The sequence below is a fragment of the Heterodontus francisci genome, chromosome 3 (genome assembly GCF_036365525.1).
Source record: "Heterodontus francisci isolate sHetFra1 chromosome 3, sHetFra1.hap1, whole genome shotgun sequence".
Taxonomy (NCBI): domain Eukaryota; kingdom Metazoa; phylum Chordata; class Chondrichthyes; order Heterodontiformes; family Heterodontidae; genus Heterodontus; species Heterodontus francisci.
The window spans coordinates 41,112,898-41,134,982 of record NC_090373.1 but is presented as its reverse complement, the minus strand read 5'-3'; the positions used below and the strand labels follow the sequence as shown (position 1 = coordinate 41,134,982).

General features: G+C 43.3%; 1 protein-coding gene across 3 annotated transcripts in view; it reads left to right on the top strand.

The window, feature by feature from the left end:
- LOC137355859 (CUB and sushi domain-containing protein 1-like) overlaps nt 1–22,085 on the top strand; it is a 1,186,508-nt gene that overhangs the window by 503,064 nt on the left and 661,359 nt on the right. For all 3 annotated transcript variants that reach the window (XM_068021465.1, XM_068021474.1, XM_068021456.1), the window contains exons 19-20: nt 14,072–14,263; nt 17,544–17,670. In XM_068021465.1, the coding sequence (XP_067877566.1) occupies nt 14,072–14,263; nt 17,544–17,670 (319 nt within the window). The remainder of the gene's footprint in view (nt 1–14,071; nt 14,264–17,543; nt 17,671–22,085) is intronic.

The following is a 22,085-nucleotide window of genomic DNA, read 5'->3' as shown; positions in this document are numbered from 1 at the left end:
AATCTTTACACATTAAGAACAGCACGTTTAAGAAAATGCAGTTGTGGAAGATTTCCTCTTTTAGTGTAACAAATTCTCCTGCCATAAATAAAACATTGGAAGATATAGAAAATATACACCAAGTAGAGGTTGGAATAAAATAAATTGCTCAAAAAAATCGTCATACAATACCATAATAGTGACTTTGTATCTTGCTGTGTCTAAAATTGTGGGAGTCAATTTAGGCTGGTTTAGAACAGAATTAAATGCAGGAACTTCATGTTCTCCAATCTTTTGCATGGTGTGGGTAGAGTGTATTCCGAAGAAGGGTCACTGACCCGAAACGTTAACTCTGCTTCTCTTTCCACAGATGCTGCCAGACCTGCTGAGTGAATCCGGCATTTCTTGTTTTTGTTTCAGATTTCCAGCATCCGCAGTATTTTGCTTTTATTTTAGAGTGTGTGTTGGGGGGTGGTTTTGGCTGAGCTATTTTACTGAGCTAAGTGGGGTTTTGGTGGATGTAACATGGGAATGGCGCACTTATTGAAGAAATTTGTGTGTAACAAAATTCTGCTGTAAAACCAGTATAAGTCACTTATAATTAAATGACTTTGGAAAAACCCGGTGCAATTGTCTCTTATGATGTTGTTGGACTGACAATAATGAGGAAATTCTGGACTGGCAATTTCCACGGTATTTACAGTCGATGTGAGGAGCTGTTCAATTGGGTGTTATACGTCTCATGAACCAAATTCTCTTAAAGCTTTTCTTGTTGCTGGCTAGATTGACTGCTGTTTTATTTAAAACATGGTACACTTGAGATAATAGATTCTCAGAGCAGTATTGTAGTTGCATTCGTAGTGCTTAACATTTTGTGTTTCTTTTTTAAGCATCTTTTTAGTTGCTATAGTGACATAAATCAGGATAAAGTCAATTTCAGAATACTTGGTTGAAAGTCACATGGAACTGTAGGAAGCTTCACATGTTCTTCAATTTTCTTCTTTAGTATTTCCTTTTAAACCACTTTGGTAGATTTAGAATGAGTTACTTTCAACACTATGTAGCATTTGTTGTTAAGTTCATTTAGATAACAAACTAGGAAAGCCTCCAGTGCTTCAAAATGTATTGTTAGTTAGTCGCCACCTCAGTGTGTTATCATCCGAACATCTCCAGGTCTGAGGAAACAGTCAGGAAACAGTAACTGTACGCACAAAGTTACGTCAATATTAATACATGGATGTGTTTTGACATCACTTGTTAAATTGCAATTCATTGTAATGGGATGATCAACCAGTGGTCTGATAGCTAAGCAATTGACTGAGAAACAATTGAATTTTGATATTTGGGTTAGGATTCATGATCACAGCCCTTGTCTGCATATCTTTTGTTCAGCATCTATTACTACTCTGTGGCAGGGATTCATTCAGCTCTTTTTCTGAAAGGACCAAAATACTTAGGTTAATTTTACTGTTGGAATTGAAATTATGTAGTGGATCCAAAAAGATGATTTTGAAAATCTCACTGACTTTGAATCCTACTAGAGCAATTATTCAAATTGTTGAAAATTTGTGTGTTAATATGATAGGCGGTTTGTTTGGCATTTAGTGAATTTAAAGCGGTTGTTGTTTTGGACCCTATGAAGGGAAGGGAAAATTATTCATGAAATGCACTGATATTGTAGGAAATTGCCTGGGTGATAATTTGGTGAATCACGTTTTTTTTTCTAGATTCTGCCCAATTATAAGTCTATTGTAATCAAGTCAATGAAAATTGGATGGATTCTAGCAAGGGCGGATGATCTGCTCTGCCAAATTACTGGGCAGGCAGTGAAGACAAAAATCGATCGCATTGTGTTGTTGCTCTCATCTCTTTTGTTGCTTATGTTATCTGAATAAAAAATGGATTTTGTATTTACTACGACAATGCTGCTTTAGCTCTATGGGAAAACATCCTTTGGCAATGATGATAGTTGCATTTCCGAATAGGATTAACTTGTTTGTCAGACTCTATTGTCTACTTTCTAAAGAGGTTAAGTTACTAAGCAGACAGGTCAATCAGCGTTAGTGAAAATGACACCAAATGCACAGCAGAGGGTGCGGTTAGGATGAGATGTCTGAGAGTAAAATTGCTTTGAAACCTGTGCTTCTGTGAAAAAAAATGATGATTTACTTATCAGTTCATTTCCCTGGGACACAGTGATAAAAGGGACAGACTTGTCAACTGCTTTACTCCAAATGCTTTAACTGACTGGACCATGACCTTCTTCAGGAGACTATTACAAAGTTTCCCAAACTGGTGAGCACAACAATGTGCTTGAGGAGGATGGGTTGAATTACTGTTCACTTAGTGGGATTTTAGATTCTAATTTGCATTACTCATTTAGTTTTATTCAAATATATTCGATATTAAAAGATTTCAGCACCCAGTTAAGTCATTGCAAACCACTGACAGCCATAAAAAGAGCTATCATTTTAAAAAAAGACCTGTATTTATCCAGCACTTCTCATGACCACCGAATGTCTCAAAGTGTTTTACAGCGACTGAAGAACTTTTGAAATGTAGTTGCTGTTGTAATGTGGGAAAATGTGTAGTAATGTGATGTCAAAAACCACAAAAGAATACACCAGTAGAATTTAACATATTGTAGTTCTGTTCAGTGATTTAAAGTGGTCGTGGTTAAGAAGCAGTGCATGAACTTTGAGCCCATTTCATAACCGTCCCTATTAACTTCTTTCCACGACAACTAACACATACACCCATTCCTAATTTTGCTTCTCTTTCTGCCCCTCTCTCCATCTTTCACATTACTATAAATTCTGTTCCCGTCCTCATTTCTCTGTGAGCCACTGGCTTCCCCACTGCTCTTTTGTTCTCCTCAAGTTGAAGGGTGTCAACACAGGGAATTGGAGTACTTACCATTTAAGGCATCCAGTGTCAGCATCAAGATTGACCAAGCTGGATATAATATTGCCAGGTGCAGAACAAAGCTGTCTTTAAGCAATTGCTTACAAATAAGACCACTCCACAATCGTGTCCTGGTGCATTCCTTTAATATTTATTCAGTAACATGGAGCACTTTTGAAAACAACACAGAAATCAGTTTCTCGAGAGGCACTTCATTAGCACTGAGTTACCACATTAGTTAAATATATGGCATGTTATTAGGCCTGTTTGATATATATATGAATCCAGGGGGTGCCATATCCACTTGATTCAAATCTTTGAAAATAAAACCAAGCGGAATCCCTGTGGGTGCATGATCACAAAGGTGGCCAGTATCAATATTTGCCCCACAGTGCTTTATCACTTACGCATGCTTATATGTTTGTTTTCGCTGTCTGTCTTACTGAGTATGTCACACACAGTAAATTTCAATTAGCAAGACTGTTCTGTTGGATTTTTCCAGTAGCTATACACAGAGCAAGTAAAACAATCTGCCCCTTGGAACATGTCATCATAAATACATTGCACAGAAAGGGCACACCACAGCATGTGCCCTTTACAACCTTGCACACATCTGGAGAATACCACTGGGTAGGTCAGAAGCATGTTTGCTATTATGTGTCTTATCACATACCCCAATGCAAGTGGAAGGGGATTGGTCAATGTATGCCACAAGTACAAGTACATCACACAAGCTGAAGATCTCCTTTGGGATTTAACTGTACAATTTTAGAAAGGAGGCTGAATAGAAACTAACATACGTCATTATTTTTATGGATGGATCTCTTAGGTATGATATGTCTACCTGCATACAAGCTCTCATATATCAGGTTTTTTTTTGCATTAAACAAAAGTAGCAGAATTATGAAACCAGGAGTTTCCTCTGAGCTGCTTCTACTTCATTGTTGAGTGTGAGGCAAAAACTCCATCAATGCTTGTAAATGGGATTTATGCTGCTCTTTCAGCATTGTTACAATGATCGAATGGGAGCTGCTCTGAGGAACTTCCTTGCTTTTCCTGCTCTTGGAAACGTTTATAGCAACAATCTGGACCGACAATTAGAACACAAATTGCAGTCAAGTGCTTGAACAAATTCATCGCAGCAGAAAATACCTACAGGACTAACTGACGATTCTTAATGACCGTCATGCTTATATTTATTTATTTAGCGAATGCAAATCTCTGGAGCCAAGCTTGGATGCATCTGTCCATGACAGTATTGGTAGGATGACCATCGCACAATCCTTGTGGAGATGAAGTCCCTTCTACACACTGAGGATACCCACAATTGTGTTGTGTCGCACCACCCCCACTGTGCTAAATGGAATAGATTTCGAACAGATCTAGCAACTCAACACTGGGCATCCATGAGGCACTGTGGGCCATCAGCAACAGCAGAATTGTATTCAACCACCATCTGTAAACTCATGGCCCAGCATATTCCCTACTCTACCATTACCATCAAGCCAGGAGACCAACCCTGGTTCAATGATGAGTCCAGGAAGGCATGCCAGGAGCAGCACCGGGCACACCTCAAAATGAGGTGTCAGCCTGGTGAAGCTACAACACAGGACTACTTGCATGCCAAACAGCGGAAGCAGCATGTGATAGACTGGGCTAAGTGAACCCATAACCAACGGATCAGATCTAAGCTCTGCAGTCCTGTCACATCTAGTCATGAATGGTGGTGGACAATTAAACAACTAACTGGCAGGAGGAGGCTCCACAAATATCCCCGTCCTCAATGATGGGGGAGCCCAGCACATCAGTGCAAAAGACAAGACTGAAGCATTTGCATCCAACTTCAGTCAGAAGTGCCGAGTGGATGATCCATCTCGGCCTCCTCATGAAGTCCCCAGCATCACAGATGCCCGTCTTCAGCCAATCTGATTGACTCCATGTGATATCAAGAAACAGCTGAAGAAACAGGATACTGCAAAGGCTGTGGGACCTGACAACATTCCAGCAATTGTACTGAAGACTTGTTCTCTAGAACTACCCGCACCCCGAGCCAAGCTGTTCCAGTACAGCTACAACACCGGCATCTACCTGGCAATGTGGAAAATTGCCCAAGTATGTCCTCTATACAAAAAGCAGGACAAATCCAACCCAGCCAATTACCGCCCTATCAGTCGACTCTCGATCATCAGCAAAGTGATGGAAGGGGTCTTCAACAATGCTATCAAGTGGCACTAGCTTAGCAATAACCTGCTCAGTGATGCTCAGTTGGGTTCCACCAGGGCCAGAGCCTTTGTCCAAACATGGACAAAAGAACTGAACTCCAGAGGTGAGGTGGGAGTGACTGCCCTTGACATTAAGGCAGCATTTGACAGAGTATGACATCAAGGAGCCCAAGTAAAACTGGAGTCAATGGGAATCAGGAGGAAAACTCTCTGCTGGTTGGAGTCATACCTAGTGCAAAGGAAGATGGTTGTGGCTGTTGGAGGTCAATCATCTCAGTCCCAGGATATCATTGCAGGAGTTCCTCAAGGTAGTGTCCTAGGCCCAACCATCTTCAGCTGCTTCACAAATGACCTCCCCTCTATCATAAGGTCAGAAGTGGGGATGTTCACTGATGATTGCACAATGTTCACCCTTCTTGACTCCTCAGATACTGAAGCAGCCTGTGTCCAGATGCAGAAAGCCCTGGACAACGTCCAGGCTTGGGCTGATAAGTGGCAAGTGACATTCACTCCACACAAGTGCCAGGCAATGACGATCTCAAACAAGAGAGAATATAACCATTTCCCTTTGCTGTTCAATGGCATTACAATCACTGAATCCCCCACTATCAACATCCTGGGGGTTACCATTGACCAGAAACTGAACTGGACCAGCCACATCAATACTGTGGCTACAAAGAGCAGGTCAGAAGCTGGGAAATTTGTGTCGAGAAACTCACCTCCTGACTCCCCAATGCCTATTCACCATCTACAAGGCACAGGTCAGGAGTGAGATAGAATACTCTCCACTTGCCTGGATGGGTGCAGCTCCAACAATACTCAAGACATCATCCAGGACAAAGCAGCCCGCTTGATTGGCACCCCATCCACCACCTTCAACATTCACTCCCTTCACCACTAGCGCACAGTGGCAGCAGTGTGTACCATCTGCAAGATGCACTGCAGCAACTCACCAAGGCTCCTTCGACAGCACCTTCCAAACCCGTGACCTCTACCACCTAGAAGGACAAGAGCATCAGATGAATGGGAACACCACCACCTGTAAGTTCCCCTCCAAGCCACACACCATCCTGAATTGGAACTATATCGCCATTCCTTCACTGTCGCTGCGTCAAAATCCTGGAACTCCCTTCCTAATAGCACTGTGGGTGTACCTCCAACCCAAGGAATGCAGTGGTTCAAGAAGGCAGCTCACCACCATCTTCTCAAGGGCAATTAGGAATGGGCAATAAATACTGGCCTAGCCAGGGACACCTGCATCCCATGAACGAATAAAAAAATGCGATAGCCTCCTCATTTGCTGAATTTAAGGGTGATTAGTCCACCACTTAGTCTGTGGAGGGGACACTCCTCAGTAATTTGCAGCATTGTTTGTGTCTCTCCATAAATGCATGAGCGGTTTGTACTGAGGCCCCAGTGGTGGAAGTGAGCTGCGCAGGGGCCGTGGCTTGTCTTGAACCTATTTAGCAAGGACCAGTCTCGCTGAGGTAGTTCATAGCCTGCCATTCGACAGATGGGTTTGTCAAAGCATGTTGTTAGTGTCTTCCCGTGTTTCCCATTTCTTGATCCAAAGGATGTCTGCTGGTAGATCTTTCTCCGGAAGTTTGCTGCATATGGGATGCTGAGATGGAAGCCAGGCAGTAGGTGAATTGAACATGGAGTGGTAAGTGAGGTGCAGCACGGATGGTTTTGGTCAGTTTGTGGGTTTTCGTCAGTCGGTGGATGTGTGGGCGCGTGCTCTTTGCGATGACAGGAAGCCAGGGGAGGGGTGTTGAGTGGAGAGTTCCAGTTGTGATGCACATTGTTGCATTCAGTTGAGTATCAACAAAATGTGTGTGTGATGACCTATGCCAGACAGGTGCACAGTACTCTGCTGCTGAGTATGATAGGGCAAGTGCTGCGGTCCAGAGTGTTGTGGCAGCAGTGCACCACGTAGATCCTTTTGACCTTTGCTGCTGTTTTCTTCAGATGGTCCTAGAAGGACAAAGTCCTATCCAGAGGCACTTCCAAGTATGTTGGGTTGGGATCATGCTTTAGGCTCTGACCATCCATGTAGAGATGCAATTTGTTTTTGGCACTGGCATTGTGGAGGTGAAATACACTGGATATGGTTTTAGAGGAATTCACTGTGAGACGCCATGTGCTGCAGTCGTTCGTCAACGTTGTAATGCCTTTGTTAAGGATCTGGTACAGGGTGCAGAAAGATAGAGCTTAGATGGCACAACAAATGTCATCAGCATAGATGAATTTGCAAGATGTGGTTGTTGGCAGGTGATTTGTAAATATGTTGGACAGCAATGGGGCGAGCACTGAGCCCTGTGATAGTCCATGGGCCAATTTTCTCCATGCACCTCTCTCTTGTCCAAGGTGGACTCCAAATCGTCTGTTGCGAAGGAGTGTTTCAACAACTGTCCCAACCCAGGTTGGATGCACTCTGGACAGCTTTAGGAGCAGGCCAATGTGCCACACTGTATCATAGGCAGCTGTGAGGTCCAGTAGCACTGTGCCTGTCTTCAGGTTCATTTGGAAGCCATTTTCGATATCGGTGGTGAGTGCATGGAACTTGATGACATGTGCTGCGCCCCTTACGGAAACCAGCTTGGTTCCAACCACTAAGGATAGTCTCTACTTCTGGAGATCTGCATTGCAGGATAAGACACTCAAAGATCTTAAAGCACACAGAAAGTAGTGAAATTGGTCGATAGCTGGCCACCAGTGTGAGATCTTTTCTGGGTTTTGGAATGGCAATGATTTTTTGCCATATGCCACTTCTTTGGGAGTGAGTTTGAGCTGATGATTCTTGTATAAACCTGAGTCAGCCAGGCACAAGCATGGGGGCCAAGTTGTTTCAAGAAATCTGATACGATGTTGTCATATCCCGCTGCTTTGCCACATTTCAGGCCCCTCAATGCTTCCTCCAGTTCTGTAATCTTGAAAGAGTGAGGACTGCCATGTTCTGCATGTTGCTGGCGTTTTTTCAGTTCATTACAGATGATGCGGTTTGTTTTCTTTACCAATAGTGTCCTCACTCCATGGAGCAGATGACGAGCAACTTGCTTCAGGGTGACTGATGGGCAATTTAGTACACATGATTTTTGGGCTGCTCCACGGAGGCAAATCAGGCTCCAGCACTTTCGACTGGAGTGTGTGAAATTGAGCCCTGCTGTTGATTCCTCCCATCTGCTGCGGCGTGCAGTGTTGAGAGACTCGATGAAGTGGTCTGCTATATCAGGGTCACAAGATGATACCTATTCCTTTAGGAGTGCTGAGCGTTCTGTATCAAAGTATGGAACGTAGATGGGTTTGTAGCCACGAGGGATGGCTGTGCAAGCAGCTTTGTGAATGGCACCACAAAAACATTCTTTGACAGGTACATCATACATAGGTATAGCTACAATGATGCGGTCCAAGGTCTTGCTGTATTTTCAGCAATAGTTCCAGTGCATCTTCCTTGTACTGTTGATGAAGGCTGTTGAAGGCAAAGTCCAATGTGCATGAACGATGACCTGTGATGACTTTGTGGGAAATCGTTCAGGGTATGGGACTTTGTTGGTTGTGGGTGACCATCGAGGGAACTGACCCAGCACAGGTCAGGTGAGTATTTCCGACCCCATCTGGCTGAATGCAACATTCCTCGTTACTTGGGGTCATGTATCAGGGTGAGGTTGTTTCTGGAGGCCCACTCTCGGAGCTGTTCACCATCTAGGTAATGGTACTGAGTAACCCCAGTCAGTGTATTGGCTGTTGAAGTTTCCCACGTAGGTGGCTTGGTGAGGCAGTATTGGTAGAACTTGCTGTTCCCAGCTGGCACTTGGAGGCTTGTACATGTTTGAAATATGGAAGCTGCCACCCTGAATTGTGTCACAGAATGTGATTGATGACAGGGCGGCTGCATTGACAATGTTGGATTGGACATAGGTGGCACGGCAGTGTTTAGCATGAGGAAAGTAGCACAGTAGGTCAAAGCCTTTGCTGTAATAGTAACCTGCTTCTTCAGTTCTAATATGGGTCTCTTGTTGGCAATTGATGTCAATGGAGTGTTGGCGGCAAGACATCCAATGAGGTTTTGCCTGGGGGCTTTTCAGAGTCCTTTAATTTTCTCTTGGAATTCAGTCTGCTGGTAGGATCATTTGCTTCCCCAGGGCACCTGGGTACTGAACGAGCGTTGGGGGAGGCTGGGGGGAGAACAGCATGAACGCTGATCCGTTGCCCCCGTCACTGATTTTAACTGTTTTTATAACCTTAAGGAAAATAACCAAAACCTGACTGATTTTAAATATGTAAATCTGACACCCTTTTTCTGCTCTTAGGTGCACAAATGTGTGTACTGATAGAAACTTAGAAGATGTATGGCACAGAAGGAGGCCATTTTTAAAAAAAGTAAAGCTCGCCAGTCTCACAGGAAAATTTCCCTTAAAATCCAAGTAAAATCTTTGGGAGAGGCATGAAATTGAGAAAGGTTTGGTATACCAATTTACCTTAATTATGAAACACCCTTTTAAAATACACCAATTCCAAAGTAATGGATGTTTTGCATTTCTAGTACATCTGTAATGTTCTTCTCATCTTAAACTAGAAGGCCTACCTTATCCTTCAAATGCTGAACAATGCTTAGCTCTCAAAGAGTAAAGACATTCTCTGTGGATCTAAACAATACAAGGGGGTAGAAATTGGGACCTCCTTGTACTGACGTTACAGCCATAAAATGGGTCAAAGAAGGGGCCAATTTTGGGAAGCAACATTCTGCACTCCAAGGACACTTAAAAGATGCCAGAGCCAACATTGGGCCAAGCCATTTTTCAGACATCCTTGGACTTGCCTAACCTAGGTGTTCAGCATCCTACACATGAAAATGAGGGGCCAAATGTTGTTTTAGGTCCCAGGGAGAAATTGGATAGTGAAGAGTTGAACAGGCCTGCTCTCTTCATGATTCTGCAATGCTGGACAATAAAAGATAATTGCCTGAATTTTGGGTAATAATGAAGGTGAAACTGTCAGAATTCGCTGTCATTGCTTCTCTGAAACTGATCACAACTTCTGGAGTGCAGTTAAACATGGAAATCCAGATGTTGCTGTCAGTGATTCCACACTTCTCCAGAGGATGAGCTGTTGAAGCCCTCAGTATGCCTGCACCAACCGCAATCAAGTAGAAATCACTAAACTGTTGAGAACTTGCCTGTTTGTAGTGTCATAGAGTTATACAGCACAGAAACAGGCCCTTCGGCCCATCGTATCCATGATGCCCATCAAGCACCTATCTATTCTAATTCTGTTTTCTAGCACTTGGCCCGTATCCTTGTGTGCTATGGTGTTTCAAGTGCTCATCTAAATACTTCTTAAATGTTGTGAGGGTTCCTGCCTCTACCACCCCTTCAGGCAGTGTGTTCCAGATTCCAACCACCCTCTGGGTGAAGAGGTTTTTCCTCAAATCCACTCTAAACCTCCTGCCCCTTACTTTAAATCTATGCCCCTGGTTCTTGACATCTCCGCTAAGGGAAAAAGTTTCTTCCTATCTACCCTATCTATGCCCCTCATAATTTTGTATACCTCATTCTGGTCCCCCCCTCAGCCTTCTCTGCTCTAAGGAAAACAACCCTAGCCTATCCAGTCTCTCTTCATAGCTGAAATGCTCCAGCACAGGCAACATCCTGGTGAATCTCCTCTGCACGCTCTCCAGTGCAATCACATTCTTCCTATCGTGTGGTGACCAGAACTGTACACAGGACTCCAGCTGTGGCCTAACTAGCGTTTTATACAGCTCCATCATAACCTCCCTGCTCATATATTCTATGCCTCGGCTAATAAAGGCAAGTATTCCATATGTCTTTCTAACCACCTTATCTACCTGTGCTGCTGCCTTCAGTGATCTTTGGACAAGTACACCAAGGTCCCTCTGACCCTCTGTACTTCCTACCATCCATTGTATATTCCCTTGTCTTGTTAGTCTTCCCAAAATGCATCACCTCACACTTCTCAGAATTAAATTCCATTTGCCACTGCTCTGCCCATCTTACCAGCCCATCAAAATCATCCTGTAATCTAAGGCTTTCCTCCTCACTATTTACAACACCACCAATTTTCATGTCATCTGTGAACTTACTGATCATACCTCCTATATTCACATCTAAATCATTAATGTACACTACAAACAGCAAGGGTCCCAGCACCGGTCCTTGTGGTACACCACTGGTCACAGGCTTCCACTCGCAAAAACAAACCTCGACCATCACCCTCTGCCTCCTGCCACTAAGCCAATTTTGGATCCAATTTGCCAAATTGCCCTGGATCCCATGGGCTCTTACCTTCTTAACCAATCTCCCCTGTGACCTTATTAAAAAGCCTTACTGAAGTCCACGTAGTCTACATCAATTTCACATTTTTAAAATACTTCCTTAAAGTTTGTTAACATTTACTCTTCTACCTAAATCCCAGGTGTGTGTTTTAATTAAAAGTGAGCAATTCAGTGTTCTTTTATAATTTCCTAGTTTACTGTCTGTGAAAATTCTTCAGTGTCATCGGCTGCTTACCCTGCTGTTGTTGGATGCCTGGAGATTCCCTTGACTTGGTGCCAGATTCAAACTGACACCAGGAAAGGGGAAATCCATGCCTCAGAGATCGCTAGATCTTTGTGGGCAGCTTTCTTTGAGGTCAGTGATGAGCACCATCACTTTACTGCTGACCATGAAATCTGGGTCAATCTTTCAAAAATAGACATCTTTACAAAATGCTGTAGTGATGCCAGGAGAAGCAGGAGTAGACCCTCCACAGTACTTGCAATTGGCCCCATAACTCCTGACAAGGTACGAGGCTTAACATTTATCTAATTAACATGGATGTGTTGCCTGTGGAGGCACAACAAGTGCTGGCAGCTCATCCAAATAATGAAAATGAGACCCGAGGTCGAATTATGTGCTGGTATAGGGCCTTCCGCTTCAGGCACGCACTCGGGGCTCAAAAATGTGCCGCAACCAATTTTTACCCTGAAGAGCACTTCTACTGATGAAAAACTCTGACCTAATTCTTTGAGTTACTGCACTTTTGGATTGGGCTGCACTTCAGCTGTATTTATTTTAGTGAGTGGCAACTTGCAATGGGCGCCTAAAGCCTTATTTGAGCATTAATGCTAAGATCGTTGGCAGTTCGAGGGAAATAAATCTCCCTGGGATTCCTAAGTTTCAACTCATGCACTATGATGTTGGGATGAACACTAACAGTACAGTTGCCAAAAAAAAACCTTTACTTCCGTGTTTCTGCTGAACAAAACTGTGTGGCTTGAGAAGAGAGCAAGTGCGAAAAACTTAGTTGAAAGACTAAGCACTGAGGCTTGACTTGGGGATATCACAGATGTCAGCATGTTAACCTCTGAAATATATAATTGCATTAACAGCCCACAGAGCAGGAGTATGCACAGGTGTGGACTCAGCAGCCACATTCTAAGAGTTAATTAAACAAACAGAGCCTTTGGCCTTAAATAGTCTTTATCACTCAGCACTGGCCATCAAATACATACTATCAAAATGATTTGGACTTCTCACACATTTCATTGGGCTGACAGCCCAATTGCTCTGCCTCTCACAGCCAATTTGGCAGCTTGAAGTTAAAATTTGTCCGATAGTGTAACGTTTTAGACAATTTATAGCAACGTACTCACTGCTCTGTGAAAATTGATAGCCATGCTTAACAGTAAGTCCCCTGCAGGTCCCTCAAATGTATCTCACATTCACCTTTACAATTTATTTTTGAATGGGGAGCACTTTCAACATTGGGATGGAAAACTGATAGTTTTGGCTTGGCTGTCCATTATGTACCTCACCTGACCTTGCTTTCTATTTAAAATCTGGCAAGGTGCAAAACTGGCAGTCAATCCAGTAGCGGTTTTCACCCGCCTTCTGATGTTGAAAGTTACTCCCCATGTGTCTTATATTGTAGTGATACAGAATTCGAGAGTTCACTGAGTGTTGTAGAGAAATAACATGCCTTGTGTTGGCACGTACCTGTGTATGAAATGTTCTGCAGGGGTATTGTTCTCCTTGATGCGCTCAATAGGGCGAATTTTATACCCTCCCCCGTGTTGGGTTTGAAGGCAGGGAGAACATATAATCAAACGTGTGGGGCGGGGGGGGGGGGGGCGGAGGTGGGGGACCCGTTATCTTCCCGCCTCCATCCAAATTAAGTCTGGGGCCTTCCCGACCCACCGCCAATTAATGCCCAATTAAGTGCCTCATCCCTCGGCCGCTGGAATTATCCCAGCAGCAGGCAGGCGTGCCGCTGCATGGGGAGCACGCCAAACAAAACCGTGCAGGTTGCTTGCCGCTCCGGAGTGGGGTCCCTTGTTAAAAGGCACAGTGCCTGAATTAGGAACCCGGCATCAGGAAGTTGGGGGGGGGCCTCTGATAGCCTGACAGTTCTCAGCAGGTGGGACTTCTGCCGCTGGGGTCCTTGATCTCAGGGAAGGCCCACCACTGTCCACTTAAGTGCATAATTAGCACTTGATCCAGCAGGCTTTCCCCAGAGGAGGCAATGCAGGACTCTCACTGACGCTTTTGCCAGTGGTCGAGACTCCTGTCGCCTGGATAAAATCCCAGCCAATGATTCTAAGCAGTGCACTTACCAATGTATTTAGTATTTTAATTAGCTGTGAACTGAGTGACAAGTAATGCATTCTGAACATGAATGAGGTTGTGCAGCTTGTTAAATGTGAAGAATGAAATAGTGCCATGAGCTAGTAATGATGTAGAGGGTTACTGCTAGTGATGACACAGTGCAAAGAAGTTAAAATGATGCAGGTCATAAGGCATTACTACTAATAATCATATCAGACATAGGAGCATACTGCATGTATAAGACACAGGGTTTTATCATTGCAAGTGGGACTCAGTCTATTGTGTTGAGCTTTCTTCTGTAGCTGTTCCATGTCTCTGTATTGTACAATAAAGTATTTTAAAGTACACATTTCTTGTTCACAGGCTTTGATCTGATGAAGTGCGAGGATCCAGGAATTCCTAATTATGGCTACAAGTTGCGGGATGGAGGGCACTTTGCTGACACTGTTATCTTGTATAGTTGCAACCCAGGGTATACACTACATGGAAGCAATAAATTGACCTGCCTGAGTGGAGATCGCAGAGTATGGGACAACCCTTTGCCTTCATGTATAGGTAAAATCAATGAAAAATCCAAGCTGAGAAATTCCAGTTGCTGATATATATATATGTAATATTCTCCCTACTCCTGCCCCCATCCCAGTTTAACACAGGGATCAATCCCTTTATTTTAAATAGGTAAGCATCTTGTCATTCATAGTATTTGACTTATTTCTTCCTTTGTTCAACATTCTTGCACCAACATTACCTACTTTTCTCGGTATTTTGCTCCCCTTAATCTTCAAATTTCTAATGAAAACAATTTGGGATCTTTGAGTCTCTGTACATTACTTGCACAGCAAGAAGGTCCCAGGTTCAATTCCTGGACTGTGCTGAATTAGAGAATCTCAGCCAGCACAGCACTGGAGGTGCTACAGTTTATTTCAGCATCTGTGGACAAGTGAGAAGCATGAACTGTTCCTGCTACTAACCGTTACCCACTAATACACGCTGCAAAGTGTGGGTGTGTTAGCTATGTCAGGTGAGGATAGGATTGGGCTGAGCTGAGATTTCTCCCTAAGGTCAAACAATTATTTAGCACTTGCTTTCTAAAGAATTGGCACTTGAGAGAGATACCAGAGGACTGCTAGTGTCAGTGGAACCTTATCCCAGGATAGGTCAATGGCCCCAGGAAAGGATGGGTAAAAAAGTGTTCACAAACACTGCATTTGCAGCATATTTGCAAATCAATTGCATTTTGCTGCAAAACACATCAGTTTTATTCTCTCCCTTTACCTTATTTGAAGTTGTGATATTAAGTACAAGTATTGGCCATGTCACTATATTAGCTGAAGATCAGCCACAAACACCCAGAAGAATAAGCTATTGAAGACGTTCAACAGATGTGGAACATTCACAAACTGTAAAGACGAGCACCTAAGCGGTGATGAAATGACCAATTTCACTTTGACGTGATTTCCAGGTATAGCTGTGTGCAAAACTTTAAGGTAGACATTAGGAATATGCAAAAGCTTCTCTTTCTTTTCATAATAACTTATTTTCAGGGGGTCTACTTTAATGTTGAGAGAAAATGGATACTCCACTTGCACTCTTCTAATATTAAAAGTTAGCTGATGAGGGAACAGATCTCCTTTGTGACAGTGCAACTGCAGTGAGACATAGTTAGGAGAATAACTATGGTCTACTGACTGTACATCATATCCCATTGCTACTCTTGTATAAATGCAGCCTTAACTTGGCTCTTCAAAAAAGCCTCAGTGTAATTTTTTCATCCTAAGTAATGGAAATGGCCATCTGGATAGTGCCTGAACTCGAGCCCCCAATCATTCCCTCAACTTTACAAGCCTAATTTAAAAATCCATGCCTTTCCTCTTCAGCACATCATACTTGCACACCAGCCATCCATATCATCACTCGAGTGGCTGCAGTGGTAGCCAGAACCTGCCTGAAACTGATATTAATTAACCATAAAAAATTATCTGCAGCTGTACACCTGCAAGGAGAAATCCCTTTGTTGTGCCATGTTAGCTGTATTAAAATAGGACTTTCTTTGAGAAAGGAAAAACGTGGGCCCACTTGTCAACTGTGCGGGATGGAGGGGCAAAACTGTGGAAAAGGTGGCCACAGGAAAGTGCATTTACTTCATATTTGAAATGCATTTAGCCTGCAAGAAATCTTCAGTATTACTGCAATACCTTTGGGGTTGAGTTATTTTTCTCAGGTTCAGAGTCCCTGATTATTTCCATAAGTGGTCCTTCCATTCTCTATGATCTGAAGTGCACCTGTTACTGCCCAATATCTAGTGAAATGATAGCATGACTTTGGGGTTATAAAAGATAACCCTAACTTTATCTAGCAGCTACTGAAAGGCCACACATGCCACTGCATGTACTCTCTCTCTAGGGAAGGCAGATTGAGAAACATTCCACTGAGACAAGGCCCATCATCAAGCTAAAAATTAGTTTATTTTACATAAAATATGTGAATGAACAGTGCACCATTTTTACAGTGAAAATGGTCACTTTTCTTACAGTCCTCATTTGTGGAAAATAATAAAGATCCAACTTCACTAACTTAGACTCACTCTTCATGCTAAGCTATTCAGAGCAGGCTTCACAGACTTATCTAGGAGGTAACTATGCTCGAAAAGTGAAATCTCAACTTGCATTGAATGTTAAGCAGCTCAGCCTATGCATGGCCAGAAGAGATAGCAACCTTTGGAGGCATTGCATCTAATTTAACTGAAAGTACATTCACACTCCATAAATATCACATATGGAATATACATCAAATTCACTGATTCCGAAGCAAAGGAACCCTCCACAAACGAGTCTCACTGAAATAGATTCTGGTATCTGTTCACACCCTGACTTTGGATTCAGATTGCACTTTCACAGCAGCTGCAGCATTGGTGCAAAGTATAACAATGTGTATACTGGGACTGCACTCTGAGTGATGCAGCTAAAATCCGAATTGTGTTGTTAGACTGACAAGATGTGAGTTCCTGATCTTGGCCAGTCTGTCATGGGTAGATGCTAAATAACTCTTCAGTACAGGGAGAGAGGCAAACCTTGCTTCCATATCAATTGCCATTCGAGTGGAAGAAGAACCATAAACACTTGCCAGTCAATTCGTTCAGCTCATGAATGTTGCTTGGCACTCAATAACGGGAGCAACTATTCGGAATGGGGATGGGAAAGAGGTTGTCTATTAATGTAACCAATAATATAATCTGAAATGTATTAAAAGGGTAGCACTCATAAGGTCAAAATAAAACAAGATAATGATGGTGAAATGCAATGGGTTGGTCAGCACTTCACAGAGAAAGCTGGATCAATATTTGGATGTGACCTTGGTGTAGCTGAATCCAAATGAAGTCACACACGAAATATTGCCCTGTTACTTTTACTTGCACCAAGTCCCGATCAGTTGTCATCCCTGTATTCACTGACCGATATTGGCAGCCAGTTAAGCAACGTCTTGATTTTAAAACCTCCTAAAACCTTTCTGACTTTCTACCTCTCTTTAAGATGCTGATTAAAACCTACCTCTTTGACCAAGCTTTTGGCCATCTGCCCTAATATAGCCTTATGTGCTTGGTGTCTAATTTTGCTTTCTAATGCTCCTGTGAAGCACCTTGAAATGCTTTGTTACATTAAAGGTTCGATTTAAATAGAAGTTGTTGTTATTTTTTGTGCTAATTGACAGTCTGTGCATTTGCTGTTGGCCTTTTATTTACCATGTAAATTGAGATGAGGCATGATATGCATTTTTAATTGCCTCTCACAGCAAAGAATGTAATCACTGGATTATTTTTAACTGGTTGATTTTTCAGCTGAGTGTGGAGGCCACTTTAAAAGTGCTACTGCTGGAAGGATTCTCTCCCCTGGGTACCCAGCACCATATGATCACAATGTCCATTGCACTTGGATTATAGCAGCTGATCCAGGAAAAACTGTCAGGTATACCCTCCTTCTTCTGTATTATGTTCAAGCTGCCCTGTATGGGAGCAGAGATACAATCTAATTCATAAAATACAATTGGTTTTGCCCCTATATATTGTGAAAAACATTACATGATAAAGTATTGTTAGTAACATAAATATCAAAGTGTTAGCTTAATCTATCTAATCAGCCAAATACTTGCAGGTTGATAGGTAAATTGGCCATTGTAAATTGCCCCCAGTGTAGGTAGGTGGTAGGAGAATGGTGGGGATGTGGTAGGGAATATGGGATTAATGTAGGATTAGTATAAATGGGTGGTTGTTGGTCGGCACAGACTCGGTGAGTCGAAGGACCTGTTTCAGTGCTGTATCTCTCTATGACTCTATGACTCTATTTCTAGTTGCTGTTGAAATTAGACATTATTTACATACAGACTGACAAGGCCGGATGGGGAAGAGCACAAGTATCAGGTGGGCTGTTAAGTAGTTGCACCATTACAATAGACCAACAAAGAGGAGGAAAAAAAGAAAGACTTGCATTTATAGAGTGCTTTTCATGACAGGATTTCCCAAAGCATTTTACAGCCAATTAATTACCTTTGAAGTGCAGTCCCTGTTGTAATGTAGGAAATACAGCAACCAATTTGTGTATAGTAAGCTCCCACAAACAGCAATGTGATAATGACCAGATAATCTGTCTTTGTGATGTTGAATGAGGGATAATTATTGGCCAGGACCCGGGGGATAACACACTTACTCTTTGGAGTATGATCTTCTTTGGCCTCCTTATCTCGAGAGACAATGGATACGCGCCTGGAGGTGGTCAGTGGTTTGTGAAGCAGCGCCTGGAGTGGCTATAAAGGCCAATTCTAGAGTGACAGGCTCTTCCACAGGTGCTGCAGAGAAATTTGTTTGTTGGGGCTGTTGCACATTTGGCTCTCCCCTTGCGCCTCTGTCTTTTCTCCTGCCAACTACTAAGTCTCTTCGACTCGCCACATTTTAGCCCCGTCTTTATGGCTGCCCGCCAGCTCTGGCGAACGCTGGCAACTGACTCCCACGACTTGTGATCAATGTCACAGGATTTCATGTCGCGTTTGCAGACGTCTTTAAAGCGGAGACACGGACGGCCGGTGGGTCTGATACCAGTGGCGAGCTCGCTGTACAATGTGCCTTTGGGGATCCTGCCATCTTCCATGCGGCTCACATGGCCAAGCCATCTCAAGCGCCGCTGACGCAGTAGTGTGTATAAGCTGGGGATGTTGGCCGCCTCGAGGACTTCTGTGTCGGAGATACAGTCCTGCCACCTGATGCCAAGTATTCTCCGGAGGCAGCGAAGATGGAATGAATTGAGACGTCGCTCTTGGCTGACATACGTTGTCCAGGCCTCGCTGCCATAGAGCAAGGTACTGAGGACACAAGCCTGATACACCCGGACTTTTGGTGTCCGTGTCAGTGCGCCATTTTCCCACACTCTCTTGACCAGTCTGGACATAGCAGTGGAAGCCTTTCCCATGCGCTTGTTGATTTCTGCATCTAGAGACAGGTTACTGGTGATAGTTGAGCCTAGGTAGGTGAACTCTTGAACCACTTCCAGAGCGTGGTCGCCAATATTGATGGATGGAGCATTTCTGACGTCCTGCCCCATGATGTTCATTTTCTTGAGGCTGATGGTTAGGCCAAATTCATTGCAGGCGGCCGCAAACCTGTCAATGAGACTCTGCAGTCACTCTTCAATGTGAGATGTTAAAGCAGCATTGTCAGCAAAGCGGAGTTCCCTGATGAGGACTTTCCGTACTTTGGACTTCGCTCTTAGACGGGCAAGGTTGAACAACCTGCCCCCTGATCATGTGTGGAGGAAAATTCCTCCTTTAGAGGACTTGAATGCATGTGAAAGCAGCGGGGAGAAGAAAATCCCAAAAAGTGTGGGTGCGAGAACACAGCCTGTTTCATGCCACTCAGGATAGGAAAGGGCTCTGATGAGGAGACACCATGTTGAATTGTGCCTTTCATATTGTCATGGAATGAGGTGATGATACTTAGTAGCTTTGGTGGACATCCAATCTTTTCTAGTAGTCTGAAGAGACCACGTCTGCTGACGAGGTCAAAGGCTTTGGTGAGATCAATGAAAGCAATGTAGAGGGACATCTGTTGTTCACGGCATTTCTCCTGTATCTGACGAAGACACAGACAAAAATATGTGTAGCAGAGACATGGTGAGGGGAATACGTGTGAGGGAAACAGACTGACAAGGAGGTGTGTGACAGATTGATAGAAAGGTATGTGAAAAAGAGAGGTTCACAAAAGAATGGAATTCACAAATACAATGGAAGGCTCACCGAAAGGAATGTGTTGGACACAGCAGCATAGTAATAATAAATGTCTAGTGATGTAGAAGTTGTAGACCAAGCTATATTAAATGATCCACTTCATAACTCAATTTTCCAACCTCCAAATTATTCGCCCATGGTGCTGAACCTCTGTGAATTATTTTGGCCTTTCGTATTGGTGACATCAATTATTAAAATTTTGCATCTGCAATGTTGCAGTTGTTATTTTATTAGCCAAATTAATTAATTCAACACACTGTGCCAAATGTCTCGTGCAACAAAATTTTAGGCTTGAGAATAGCCTAAAATTACTATTAGTTCACTATTTAGGAGTAAACTGTGAATTGCACAAGTTTTTGGCGTAAGAAGACCTCTTATTTTATTTACAATTTTGCCATTTTCAGTCTGTAGGCTAGAATGTGGGCTATATTTCCCACACAGCAATGAAAGGGAACAAACACTAACTCTCCTAAATAGCTGTGAACTGCAGTTATAAGAATCTCAAATAGCTTTGAGGATGCAAAGCCAGATGTTCATTCAGCAAATCTGCTGTAGAATTGGATGAGTGAGAAAATCCAGTTTTAAATGGCAGGCACTACAAGCTTTTATCTGGGCAATTAGATTTGGTGGCACACAAAGGACTGCCAGTCACTCCCTCCTGTTTCTTCCCTCCCTCTGAAGCACCTGAGGAGCCTAGGAGGTGGGTAAAAGCATCAGTCAGCCGCCACAGTGCGATGTGGCTGCCTCACATTGCAGAATCCATGGATGACTGAAATCACCAGAACCCCAGTGGGCTGTCAGCAAAATTCTATAGCTAGCCAGCACACATACTACTTCTGTTAGGGAAATCACTTAGAAGAGATTTTTGGTTGGCCGTTCAGACATCCCACTCACATCAGTACAAATAGGAAGCACCATGCTTCACACTGATGTTATTCTTACATTATTCAATTTATTCAAAAGATTTTTGCACTTGATTTGTGCTGAGAATACCTTTATAAATGTGCATAATAATACAGCACCACAGTAAAGGTGAGCATTGATGGTAATAAAGGAAGTGTTTTCAAAGGAGTTTTGAGCCAACATCTTTGGTACAAAGTTGGCAGTAGGATTCTTTAAGGAGACAGCTTGGGGTCCAAGTTAAATGCATCTCTTTTTAATGCCTGATGCTCCAGCTTTATAAGCAGCATTTATGGTTAGGAGCTTTCTTATTTTTGTTGCCTCCTTGCTCTGCTGGCATACATTCCAAATTCTGATCATTTCCTCCATATTTAGGCCACTATTCAGTGCAATTGTGTGGAGCATGGAGGACATGACAATGACCCTGGCGACTATGGGGGCACAGGGTGGTGGTTGATAATGTGTCTCTTGATCTGCTCAGACATTTGAAATGCTGCTTCAAGATGCCAGTTGTAAGCTTCATAATGATCCTCATGGTTCCTGATACTCTCACTGCATCAACACTCAGGCCCTCTCTTGGGCTGCACAACTGTTTCATTAGTTGGGGCTGAAGAAGGAAGCCTTAGTCCTCCTAAAGCTAAACTTACACTCTACCTTCCTGTTCAGATAAGGCTGGTTTGGATGATTGGCACAAAATGAATGCATCATGGGAACTGCCAGGGAACTTGGCATTGACCTGCATGATTCTGTTTTTGTTTTCACATCAGCAGGACTTTGAAGAGTCGAATTCCTTTCTGTTCATATAGGCCAAGCATTATTGAGCAGGGACCCAAATGGCCACAAGGGTGCAATAAGGGCGGCACAGTGGTGCAGTGGTTAGCACCGCAGCCTCACAGCTCCAGGGACCCGGGTTCGATTCTGGGTACTGCCTGTGTGGAGTTTGCAAGTTCTCCCTGTGTCTGCGTGGGTTTTCTCCGGGTGCTCCGGTTTCCTCCCACAAGCCAAAAGACTTGCAGGTTGATAGGTAAATTGGCCATTATAAATTGTCACTAGTATAGGTAGGTGGTGGGGAAATATAGGGACAGGTGGGGATGTTTGGTAGGAATGTAGGATTAGTATAAATGGGTGGTTGATGTTCGGCACAGACTCGGTGGGCCGAAGGGCCTGTTTCAGTGCTTGTATCTCTAATCTAAAAAAAAAACCATCT